We start from the raw sequence: 13213 nt of genomic DNA, 5'->3' as shown, positions 1-13213 counted from the left end.
GTATGCGTAGTGGGGAAGCAAATGCATAATGAAGCAGATGATAGGAAGTAAATCCAAGGAGCCAAATCGAGCAGATTGAAGACGCAGGTAAAACACGTTTGGGAAGTGCAGAGCTGTCGGGAAGTTAGGCGATTCATAAATACCACATTTTAAGACATAAGTAAGCTTTGGCAAAGGATCTGAAATTTTCATGTCATTACGATATCAAAAAGAATTTTCCACAGTTACTGAAAACAATTCCTGAGTTCTTTGTTTTTTCTATTATATAACATTGTAATGACTAGCCTAAATAGTGCTTCGCTGTGTGTCATAAACAGGAAACGGGGAAGAAATTCTGTCTGAGGTTTGTGTGTAACTGAGTATAACTTTTAGGCCTGGGTACATATTGAAGTTCTAGCCTTGTTGCTTTATTTTGTTAAATTGCGCAGTGTATCTTTTCTTTAAATATTGAATTTAACGTATCTCAGATTGGCAGTCACTGTTCAGGGTTTTTTTTTCTCTGTACTAAATAGCTTAGTCTGGCGTAGAGGCTTCAAAGTAAATAGGTAGCTTATCGCTGTTCAGCAGAAATCCCTGGTCTTAAGTAAAAATACTGTCTGTCTTCCTACCGAGCAAACACAGAGCTGGTGTGTTAGACTATTCGGAGACCTCCGAGACTCAGCGGGCACCTTACTTTTGATTATTGTTTAAATGCAGAGAATTTAAATGCAAATGCTTTATCTTGCTGCCAGCCGAGGTGTTCTTGGGGAATGTACTTTGTGATGTGGTTTCTTCAGTCCTTCCTCGGTTATTTATTCAGGAAGACGTCTAGTATTTTTAACCAGCTCAAAACACTTTGTGCTCTTTGCTCATGTGAGTAGGGTGGTTGCAGAACCGTGGAAGTCGAGCTCTTGCTGCACGTGATGCATCCTCCGGGGCTTTTAATTCAAGATAAATGCGAGTCAACTCTGTTGGTTGGAGAATCATTGATCTGGTTGATTAAAAGCTGATCCATGCAATGTGAGCAAAAAAAATGACAGCACTGAAGTAGCCACCAGCAGCTCGCATCGCATGCTTATCTGAAAGCGCAGTTTGTATCTGTGTCGCCCAGGTGAAATGGGCATAATGGTTAAAAATAAATAAAAGCACATGGCCAGCAGCCGTATTCCTGTCTGCATTCATCCTGCTGTCACTGTCACCGCGGTGTCACCGGTAACCTGCACAGATGGGACCTTTGGGAGCCGTGAGAAAGCTTTAAATAATTCTCGCCTCTAGCCTGGGTAAAATGCATCAGCCCTTATGCGAAGTGTTGTGCCGGTGTCAGCCTGCGACGCTCTTTAAATAGTCTTTCTTTGTTAACTCTGAATGCCAGCGAAACTCGAAAAACACCCGAAGGTGTGTTTTTTCAGAAGGGCTCTGGGCAGCAGGACCATGCCGCTGCTTCGGGGTCCTCCTCGCAGCAGAGTCTTCCCGTTCCACTTGAAATAGGTTTAGGTTGTGGAAGCCCAGACCCTCGGTGCCAGCGCTGGAGATAAAATGCTCTCGTGGGCAGATGGGCAGCAGCAGCACTGAAATCTCCCCCCTCTGCAAAAGCTAAGTCTCGCTTTCCGAAACAAGATTGGGATGGTGAGCCTGAGGATTGCTGCAGGTTACTTGCTTCCACACCACGTGGTTTAAAATGAATTCACCACATCACATCAATAAGACTGGGAAAGCAGAAGTGCTTTTTGGGGTGCATCCTCCCTTTCCCCGCTCCCGGGAGGCACAGACCGTGCTTCCCGGCATGGGGAGCTGCATCTTCCCACCTAGAAAATACCCCGAGGTCTTCCTGTGCTGGAGGGTATCGCTGACAAACACAGCTGTGTGCAAAACGACCGCGGCATTGCCTGCTGGATTTACAAATGGCCTAAACCGATGGTTATATCCAGGAGAGAAGCCTCCTCTGTTCATCCTGGGCTTTGAAGCTGAGCAAAGACGAGTGAAGCGCCGGGATGGTTCCTGTGCCGAGCGTTTCTGCCTGGGACTTGGTGCCCGTCCTCTTCTCCGCCTGCCCATCACACCCTGCTCTCCTGCAGAACACGTCCAGTGTTTCTGTTGCTGGTTTTATGAGCTTTCAGCAGGAAAAGAAATTGCATTTTGCTCTTGTGTAAGAGCCATGAAAAGGCAAACTACGTATTTTGTCTCTGTTTTGAAAATACAGTATGAAAATGAATTTGTCTTAAATGCGTCCATCTCCGCAGGGCTTGTGAAGGAGCGCAGGGGACCAAACCTATTCCTGCTCACGCTGCAGTAAGCTACAAATGACAAGCATCCAACAGCAGCACTACTTTTTGGGGCTGGGAGGACAACATGCAAGCAGAGGCCCGTTAAAACAGCTTGAATCTGGAATGGCTGATCTTTCAGGAAAAAGCCCTTCGATAAAAACCTCACAAGTTACCTTGAAGCAGCAGGGATCTTGCTTTTCCGAGGAACCACGGCTTCTTGCCTTCACCTTTTTGTAGGGTTTACTAGAGACGTTACTACTCTCCTGTTTCTAAATTTTGTTCTTCTTTCTGCTTTTCCTTGTTTCTTCCAGAGTTGTTCAGACGAATACAAGGGCTGTCCCGTTTCCTGGGTGTTTGGTATTTTATGGAGAGCACAGTGAAGGTGGAGGAGAGGCATCGTCGTTCCTGTACTTGAAATTTTGCGCTCTCGTCTCAGGATTTTCAAAAAGAAAGAGTCCTCTTACTGGTTTTTGACAGTAAATACAATTGTTGTTACATTATATAAAATGCAGTATTTTATAATGCCAAAGGATAATTTAATGTTGATAATATAAACTTTTAAAAATCAAGCTGAAGGACAGAAATTAATGAAATGTCAGCGGTCAGATGAGTTCAAGAAAAGGCTCTGACGTTCAGTTAAAATTAGGTTCAGCTTAAGATCTTTGGTAGATGCAGGTAGTGCGAGTATAAATAGCACTACGGAAAAGTCAGAAGGATTCAGTGGACACGTCTGTGCCTGGAAGTGTTGCATCAATTTCATCATTTGCTGCAATGGCAAATTTATCTCTAACAGAGGAGGATGTGATATAGCATCTGCTGTAATTGAACGTTTTCAGATTAACACTCCTGTGTAACTCCCACTGAGATATCTTAAAGAAGCTAGAATGGTTTATTGAAATAATTCTATTTTCATGGTTCTTGGAAAACCAAAGAAATGCTAAATATCGTGATAGTTCTCCAGTTAATTCCCACACCTGGAAGGGAGTGAAGTGGTGAACTGGAGAATTACTGTTCGAGCTGGTGCTGGCGTGGATCAGAAGGAAATGGTCAAGTCATTGCTCACTGAAAAAGAATGTGTGTTATATATATATCTCAAATATTCACCTCGAGTACACAGTAACCTGGCAATAGTCTGGCCTTCAGAGAAATTCTTACTTTTAATATATTCAACACAGTTTTGCAGGTCAAAAAAACCTGTCTTATAAGGGACTTACTAAGAGAGAGAGACATATGTATTTTTAGAATGTGAATAACTTAGGTTTATGTAAGAACTGTACCAGAACTGAATCTGTCACACTCAGATAGACAACTGGGGCTGTGGATTCCTAATTCACAGCACGGAATACTAAGATTTGTCCTTTTTCCAGGCATCATTAATAAAGCAGTGGTAACAAGATTTTATTTGTATTTAACCCCGTTGTTCTTTATATTAAAAACAGTGTTTCAGAAGCCTTGACACCTCACTTGAATTGGCAAAATGAGTTTCTCTCATTGCATCCCTGTTTTGGGATACATTTGAAACTAGTCGTTTACTCTGTAAGTAATGCTATTTCATTGCATTTTAATTAGAATTTATGCAACTACATAAGCATAAACAGTGTAAAACTAAACAAGTATTAATTTACAGATTATTTGCGTTGTCGCTGTAGGCCAGTGCGGGTGTTGGTCCCAGCTGTAAATAACAGCAGTGCACCGCTCTGCTGCAGCCGTTTCTGTAGCCCAGTAATTCAGCATAGGAATTCAAGGAATTATAGCCGGACTTCTGAGAAGTATTTGCCCTTTAAAACCTGTAGCTCCGGTATTACTTGAGGGGTAGGGATCGACTTTTATGATGAACAGCCTGCGCCTTCAAATGTAGGTGGGAGATGTTTCGGTGCACGGCCTTAGAGAGGCTAGGTATGTCCTGCAAAATGAGGAGAAAGCAAACGTGGGTCTCGTGGATATATTACTTCATACCTTAAAACTGCTTTCCCATGTTGTACTCCTTAAATCTTTTAAGTGTGGTATGATGAAATCCTTTTCATAAGAGCAGCAAGGGAATAAACCAATTTAACACAGTCCCTTTGTGGGTTTAAATTACCTCTTTCTCCTGTTGAAATTCTGAAATCTTTTTTCCTGCAGTTGACTCAAAATCCATCTATCCATTTAACATGTAGTAAGCCTCTCTCCTGCACAGATATTTCTAGATTTTTTTCGGTGACTGGTGAGACTTAATGCAATGGTTCTCTGAAAATACTCTGCTTTTCTTTCCGAGTCCTCTTCAGTTCATTTATAGTCCATAAAAACTAAATATTTCAGCAGCCTTGCCAGGAAGCCGTGGATGCGGCTGGACCCGACCTGCAGCATCTCCTGCTCTTCCCTGGAGCTGCAAGGCGAGCATAGGAAACGCTTTGTGCTGCTCCAAATTCTCTACTGTCCAAGGCAGCAGAACCCAAATAAAACAAAAGCTGTGTATAACGGCGTGGCCAGGACCTTTTCGCAACTATGGAGTCTGTTTAAAACCATCGAGTGATGGGCATGGGGTAATAGGGATGTAAAAAGCGTGGTGATGGTGTTTCCCCTTCCCTCTCTTCGCATCTCCTGGTAATCCAGATGGCTTAATTAATTTTGAGTTTTATAGGTAGAGGTGAAGTGTGTCAGAAATGTCGTTCCCTATTTAAAAGTGAATTATCCCTTTGTGTAAAAAGAGCAGAGCATATTTGTTGAGGTCATCCTGAAAGCATCATCACTAAAAATTATCTGCTGATGCAGAAAATTGGATTTATTCTTATGCTAGCATTTCCATAAAAATACAATTATATAGAAATTTATGTTCTCTAAAAGCTTGTAGTAAACTGGGCTTTCAGAAAATAGGACACGTATCTTTTAAAGTCCAGTTTTAAACGACCAGATGGTGCTTACAGTATGGAAGCATAAAACTGGTGAGAGATAATTGATTATTTCCATTTAAAAGGGGGGGGGGGCTGCAGAACTTGAGGTGAAACTCCTTTTAATTGCTGGATGGTTAACTCCTGCATATCAGCAGAACATCTGCAACATCTGCAGCTGTTTCTGGAGCACCTTGTTGAAATCACCGCTGCTCGTGGCACGTCTAGGGCTGCACGAGCCCCCGGCTCAGCTGCCGAGCGGCCCCCGGGGATGTCAGATGGGGCTGCAATTAAGCAAAGGGTTTAAAACTTAACTTAGCGGCTCTGATACTGCGGCTTACGGGGGAGGCGAAATTAAACTTCTGTTTAATAAGGATTTTATGAAGTGTATCTTAAATAATCCTGCGCACTTGAAAAATGCGTGTCATTTGTTTAAAGGACTTCATTCCTCAGCAAAAGTAGGGTCTTCTGAGCAAACGTGCTTAAATCACTTCAATTTCTGGATTTATTTCCCTGCTGCTCAGCCTTGCTCCTTTCCAGTGGTGTTGGAGCACGCTTCATGCAGCAGGAGGTTTATCTTGCAGAAAAAAAATAAAAGAAAGTCCCGAGAGAGGGTTTACATAGTTTCTGCCTTCTCCTGGGGCACCAGGACACGTGAGCCCCCAAGCGTGTCCGTGGAGTCCTGTCCCCGGGGACAGTCCCGTGCTTTCCCGGTCCCTCCTTCGCTTCTTCAGCAGGCTCCTGGCTCAGGGCCACCGGCACTGTCCCTGCCGGTCCTTCCTTACCAGCCCGCTTGCTCCTCCTCATCCACGTTATTGTTTTAAAAGTGCATTTGAGGTGTGGTAAAGTCAAGAATCAACCCAGCCTTGAATGTTGCGTTTTCATCTCAGAAAATGTTTATAGTTTGTGCTTTTAAAAAAAAAGCAAAAATAGCCATCTGTTTTTATGTAGATATCTTGGTGATTTCAGCTGTGTGAACTACGGATATTTCTAGGCTTCAGGTTTTGATTGTAGGGCTGGTTTGTTGGAAATCCCTCTTTCACGGTGCTGGGTAGGTGGTGGCTATATTCTGCTGAGGATTTCTCTCCCTCCTGTGCGCCGAGGCTGGTGAGAGTTTGTTTGCTGATTCCCGGTGGTTGCTGAGCATCTCATTAGCGTCAAGCTTTTACTTCAGAAGCAGTTGCCCTGCGATCACCGCTGTTTCTTTGCGTCCTTTGCATTTGGTGTAACAAGCTGTTGTCGCAGCCGGGAGGTGAATCATGGCTTGGTACGTTTGATCTCGTTGCTTCTGGAGAGCTGGAAAAACCCAAATTCTCTTCTAGCTGCCCCCACCTTGTCCCCTTCCCACCGAACACCATCGTGGTGAGCTCGTGGCGATGCTCCCCTCGGACAGGCTCTACCGGGGCTCCCAATGAGCAGAACCGACAGCTCCGGCTTTAAGCACCGCCACTTGAAAAGCTCTGCCCTCTCTGTTTTGCAGGTATGGTGTGAATATGCGTTGCTTGGCAGCTCGGGTCAACTACAAGACTCTGATCATCATCTGCGCCCTCTTCACCCTGGTGACGGTGCTGCTCTGGAACCGATGCTCCTCCGACAGAGCCGGCCCCTTCCCCCGCAGCCTCGCCGGCCCCGAACGCCGAGCCGCCGCCTCCGAGAGCGACCCGGCCCGGCAGCAGAGCGAGGAGGCATCGCCCCAGGAGCAGCAGAAGGCTCCCCCCGTCGCGGGGGGCTTCAACGGCAACAAAGCCCCGGGGCTGAAGTACGAGGAGATTGACTGTCTGATCAATGACGAGCACACCATTAAAGGGAGGAGGGAAGGCAACGAGGTCTTCCTGCCGTTCAGCTGGGTAGAGAAATACTTTGAGGTTTATGGGAAAATTGCGCAGTACGATGGTTATGACAGGTTTGAATTCTCTCATAGCTACTCCAAAGTATACACACAGCGAGCACCTTACCACCCCGACGGGGTCTTCATGTCCTTCGAGGGCTACAACGTAGAAGTTCGAGACAGAGTGAAGTGCATAAGTGGTGTTGAAGGTTGGTGTCGAGTATTTTTTTTTTTTTATATAGTTGAAATGCTTCTTAAGATTTGCTGCCATCATTTGAGATGCAAAGCGATCTTAATTTTGTCATGATAGCCTCGATAAAAAAAGCTTTGGGAAATCGTGCGCAGTCTCTGCTTCGTGCCAAGTTTTCCCGGCTCCCATCCTGCATCCTGGGGGTTGGACTAGACGACATTTAGAAGTCCCTTCCAACCCAAACTATTCTATCATCGCCAGTTTTACTGGTTGCAGCAGACTCCAGAGGTGCCAGGACACTTTCTTATGGTGCTGGTGTCAGGTTTTGGCATTGTTGTTGACACTTGTCTTATCTGCCACAACTATTTTAAAATCTAAAATTAAATAAAAAAGCCTGGCCATGCTGTCTGAGGAGGCTCCTGCTTCCTTGCGGGCACAGATACAGCCCCATGCTCTGAGCCAAACGGCACTGCCAGCACCTGTAGAACAGCCTGGCTGCTCACAGGCAGCTTAATATTTGGGGTTTTGTCTTCAGGTTTGACAATATCCCGTCTCCTTGCATTGCTGGGCAGCGCTGGAGGTGCAGCAGTCGAAGCTTCACCGCTGGGCTGCTCCAGAGCAAGCGGGGAGGGTTTTGCTCAGCAGCGTGGGCTTAGCTCTTGCCAAAGCTCGTCCTGTGCGCGGTCCAGGTAAATGGGCATCACCGCGCTGCCGTGCCCGGGGCAGGCAGGGCATGGCCTCGCCTTGAGATTAATATAAGGTAAAACCTTTCCAATTTGCACTTTTGATAAACTGTGCAATTGGTAATTAGGATGCAAGGTATTCCCGCGTCTCGGCAAAGATTTGATCGCAGAAAATTCTTGTTGGGTTTCATATTAAAAAATTAATGACTTTATTACGGAATGTGACACTGTGACCCCTCATAAATTAAAGACCAACTTTTACTTAATAAAATACATTAATTTTCGTGCATCTCGGTGATGCTCTGCTGTGTTGATATGAGCTCTTCCCATGATACAGTCTCTGCGGAAAGCTGGCACGTCATGCAATTAATTTGTCTGTAAAGGATTCACATAAACAAATGCATAGGGTATGTCGGTTGTTTTTTTTTTTTAAGGTTACTCTCACATTTTTATTACGTTTTTAACTCTCATCCTCATTATATCTGCCAAGGAAGGGAAACTGGGCTCTGAAACGCGGGGCTTTCTGAAAGGTGCGAATGCATCCTGGTAACTACGCATCCACGACGTGTGAGCATTGCCCTGCTCAGGGTTTACATCCATGAGAGGCTGAGGAGATGGCTTTCCTTTCTAATTGCTACAGTCATTGCTGATTAAATACAGCTTGTGAATATGAATAATAGCCACGGGTGCTGCTTTTGTTGGGGGTGGGCTTGGACCTAGGTCTTGGAGCCCCACCAGTTTTTATATGAAATGCGGAAGATGCGCGAGATGCCCCTTGCAACTGGACCCCGCAGTTCTTGTGATGTTTTTCAGCAAAAAGCTGAAATTCAGTAAGAACTAATTGAGAACCAGGACAGATTCGGCAGCCTCTTGCCTTGCACGCATGTGCGTGCGAGGTGTTGTGCGTAGCTGCTCTCTACCTAAACCTCGAGAGACCAGCGAGCTTAATGCTTGACAATGTGGTTGTTTATCTATAAACCTTGCTTTTCTGCAGCATGTGATTTAAGACCTGTCATTGTGAAGTGTGGTGCCAGAGCCTGGGTTTTGTAAAGGCAATAGAGTTATTGGCATCCAGCAAACAGCTCGGAGAAGAGAAATGGTTGTAGTTTGTAGGGAAGGGGGTTTAATGTTAAAATACATTCTCAGACAGTTTTAGGCTCTTGCCTTGCATCATTCCAGCCCTAGAGATTCTCATCTTGCTGCATGATGAAAAAAACCTCGTGTTATATTTTCACCTTCTCTCTTTCTGCAAGGTTAATGTGGTGTTATGTCCTATGACCTGGGGAATTTAATCTTGTCATCTTGTATAAATTTCAAGTAAAGCTGTTATAGCAGATTTCTTTTTTTTGCATCTTTCAGTCTCAGTGAATGCACCCTTAACTGAAAATGTTTAGCATTAATCAGTGAGCTGGCTTCCAGGAGTGGAGATAATACACGGTATTTAAATATTTCCTGTGATGGTTTTCTCTTTAGGCAGCAGTAAGCCATCACATCTCCATCAGTAATATTTATTAGTAACACAAGGCACCAAAATATGTATGAAAGTGTATCTTTTTACATTTAGTTTAAGTAATCTTTTCATTGTACCAGATTTCAGAAGAAATTGATTTCTGAGCTTGACATTGCCAAGGGGGAAAATGGTGCAAATGCCAACTTGTTTATTTTCATCTTCTTTTTTCTTTCCTTACGTGCGCACAAAGGTTTACGATACTAAATACCCTTGGTTTCCTGCAAGAGGGTCACAATGATATATTCCCTTTGGATTCATATTTAGTGGTGGAGAATTTGTTCCAAATAAAATTCAGGACTTTAGAAGAATCCTGCTTTTATCCGTATCTTAAGTATTGTGTGTTTGCTTGCCTGTGGAGGTATGTGTATACATAAGTCTCCTCCACACCGTTTGTTTCCATTTCCCGCGCAGCCGGTGATGCAATAGGCAGTTTATGGCACGAGGGTTTTTCCACCCGAAACTCGAGGCCGCAGCTCCTGGGAGCTGGTGAAGGGCAGGCAGAGGAGAGCCTGGAGCGTGGCAGGGTTTTCTGCAGGTGGATCTCTGCTAACGATCGTCTCGGAGGGTGGAAGTTTTATATCGAGCATGGCTATGTGACATTGCCTGAGCTCGTACAACGTGAAATCCAATCCATCAGGCTACAGAAGATGTCCTCTGTGATCTTCCTGCTTTGAATCCTCTAAAGAGGTGGTGCTCCGGGGGGTTCTTCTGGTCGGTGCAGGCTTTTAAATCTAAAATCACCCTAACCCTAAATGAGGTGTGCTCTCCTGCGAGACTGCCAGCTTTTGGGACAGGGAGGTGTGCGTGGAGGGTTAATGCCAGGGTCGGCTGGGCTGGAGCAGTAGCTCTGAGGACAAGGGACAGCTTTGGGTGGAAGAACTGGGGCGTATTCTGCTGGTGTTGCATGGAGAGCTTGGCTGGTTTCTGCAGGTATCGCTTCAGACTGTGCTTGTAATGCTCTTAGGGGAGCCAAGGTAATCGGAGCAGATTTGTAGATGCTGGGTAAATTGCTCTTTTAGCATCAAATAACTCTTACCAAAATCTAGTAATAATATATACCCTAGATTTGCAAAGATTTATGTGGCGTTAAAGGGATTTTGTTAGATGTAACATCGTTTGGAGATTTGTTGGTCTCTGGGGCAGGGGGGAAAAATCCGTTAGGGCATTTTAAATGCATTTTAAAAGAAGTATGATGCTTCAGTAAACAATTAAATGAGAATGTATGGAAGATCATGATAAGGACTTCTCTGCCACTCAAATCTGCTTCGTTTTGACTAGTCACGGATCTCGGTGTTAATGGGAGCAACTCACTCCTTGAACAGGACTTTCCTCAAGTCTAATTAATGGTGAAGCCTAGAAATATCATTTGCTAGAAGTAAGGAGTGATGGGGTAAGGAGGAGGAGTGTGCAAGGCTGCAAACACTGTTTTTTTGAAAATGTGCCAATAAAATACTCATTTTCTTCCTCTCTCGTAGGTGTGCCGTTGTCCACGCAGTGGGGACCTCAAGGCTATTTCTACCCCATCCAGATTGCACAGTACGGGTTAAGTCACTACAGTAAAAACCTGACGGAGAAACCACCTCACATCGAGGTGTACGAAACGGCCGAAGAGAAGGACAAAACCGGCAGGTCCGTGGACTGGACGGTGCCGAAAGGCTGTTCTCTCTCCACAGTATCAGAAAAAGCCAAGTTCACCAGTGTCAAACAGTTTGTCGCTCCAGGTGGGTTATCCTACATGCGTGGCAGCTAAGCCACGTCTGTTAATTTGCACAGATGGTATCAGGGGAGCTTTGACTTGCTGGGATTAATGTGTTTTCATTTATCCTGCGTGACTTCCCATCCTTAAGATCACACCTGAGAATGTCATCTCGTTTCTGTACCTCTGGAGTTTTTCTTTTCTTCTGTTTTCTCTCTATCACTGCTTTTTCAACACTATTTTAATGAAAAAATGCATGGATGTGTGCATGGAGGGCAATGAGAAGCTACAGTCGCGTTTCCTGAGCCTCTCAGCTTCTGTCTCAAAATAGAAGCAAAAAAAAAAATGGAACCATTTGTGAAGCCTGGGAAATAGCGCTGACGTGTGATAAGCAGATGTTGACAGATGATAGATAAGGTCTATTTTCAGTGTAGCACGTGCAGCTCTCCGGTTGGACCCGGGATCTCTTTCCTCATTGGCATGCAACTAAATTTTTTGCTAAATTTGAGATCTTAGTTCTGGCTAGCCCAAGTTGCCTTAAACAAGGCAGCAAGAGGGAGCAGCTGCCCTCGTGCTGCGCAGGTATTTGCAGAGGACGGTGAAGATCTGGGGCTGCATACGGGCGCTCTCCTTCACCTGCAGATGTGCAAGAGGCATTTTGTTGCCGTCTCTTCAATTTACCGTGTTCTGTTTCGTACTTAGCAGGGAAATTCATTATTTCATGCAAGAGTTTCCTTTGTGCTAGGACAGGCTCATTAATAAGGACGTAATGTATTTTCCCTCAATCAATACCCATTAGAATTAATGAGTCCATTACTTAAAAAGACAATGAAGTAATTTTCAGTTGGCACCTTAGGCCTGGGTCTCTAGGGAAAAAATTGTCGAACACTCTTGTGTCTTTGTAGTAGATAAATACGGGGAGAGGAAAGGCTAAAAGATCTGTTCTGTATTCTCTCCTCATCCGTTATTGATGGCAGAGCAATCTGGGGGGCTCGAAGGCCGTGGTATGCATCCACTCATCTTAGATGGCCTTAAGTAATGGATTTTTAGGCGCTTAAGGCAGTGCAAACAACGGGCAGCCTTTAGTTCTCTTTCGCTTCTTGAAACTCTTTTTTTCCCCTTCTATTATAATTCACTTTGTTATCACACAAGCATTTATTTACAAGGAACCATAAAACTTACTTGACGGGAATTGCGAGTGGGGTTTTTTAATTAGATTTTTCATAGGAACAAAATGTTGTGTAACAAAGGGCTCGGTTTCTTCTCCCAAAGCAGATGCTGATCTCCAAAACTCAAAGGAGTGAAGCTTTTACTTTAAAAGATTGAAAAACATGACATTCAGTCAAAATAATAGGTCCCGTACAATAGCACCTTCCAGCGCAAGACGTGGAAACGGTCCTGGTGCGAAATGCCATAGATTGGTTTGGGAGATGGGGAAAAGCCTCTGCTACGCGGGGGAAGCGGGCCGTAACTTGTTGGTTGCACGTAGAAGTATTTATAGGGCATTTCACACATGGAGAAGTAGCGGAAAGGAAACAATTCCCTCGCGCGGGAGAATTTTATTCTATAGAAAGCCGTTAATATAAGATGACTGTCTTTAAGTGTTTATCATCCCTCTGTGCCTTCAAAGCTACAGGATTTGCACACAGCCTTACAAACTAATTAGCCCTTTGATCTTCTAGTATAGTTTTTTTGGGGAGGAGTTGATTTTACATTTTAAAATCTAGCCTGCGAGAGAACAGTGGGTTTTCATTATGTGGCATTGCCTAGGAGCTTTATTTAATTTTTTTTTAATTAAACTGAGTTTTGCCAATGGAGAGGTTAATAAATACTTTAACACGTTAGTCTGTCTATATTCTTTTCTTTTTGTCCCCGTTAAACTAATCAGCGCACTGGTTTTCGGAACTGCCAGGTTGGGAAAGAAGAAAGTCACAGATTTAAATATTAGTCCTGGGGGGATCCTAAATACCTGCGTCTGAGCACTGCCGGCTTTTTTTTGCTGAAAGCAGAGCTTCATGCAGAAATGCGACTGCTCAAGCGGCGCCGCGTTTTTGATGTCTTTTCTGCCAAGTGAAATTTTCAGTTTGGAACAAAAGGGTGGTTGTTGGTTTTTATTTTGAATTACAGAAGAGGAGAATCACGCAGCATCTACGTTCTTGCAGCTTGGCTGCGGTGCCCCATCCTGTAGGAAAAGTC

General features: G+C 44.4%; 1 protein-coding gene across 3 annotated transcripts in view; it reads left to right on the top strand.

Annotated features, from left to right (window-relative positions):
• Positions 1-13213, top strand: part of GLCE (glucuronic acid epimerase) — a 55589-nt gene that overhangs the window by 38046 nt on the left and 4330 nt on the right. For 2 of the 3 annotated variants that reach the window (XM_075159692.1, XM_075159691.1), the window contains exons 3-4: positions 6591-7147; positions 10797-11042. In XM_075159692.1, coding sequence (XP_075015793.1) covers positions 6604-7147; positions 10797-11042 — 790 coding nt within the window. In that variant the 5' untranslated portion in view covers positions 6591-6603. Of the gene's footprint in view, positions 1-6590; positions 7148-10796; positions 11043-13213 lie in introns of those variants that run through there. The other variant, XM_075159693.1, reaches the window with a different exon arrangement.

Source organism: Calonectris borealis, chromosome 11, assembly GCF_964195595.1.
Source record: "Calonectris borealis chromosome 11, bCalBor7.hap1.2, whole genome shotgun sequence".
NCBI classification, from domain to species: domain Eukaryota; kingdom Metazoa; phylum Chordata; class Aves; order Procellariiformes; family Procellariidae; genus Calonectris; species Calonectris borealis.
This window is presented reverse-complemented; position numbering and strand designations above follow the sequence as displayed.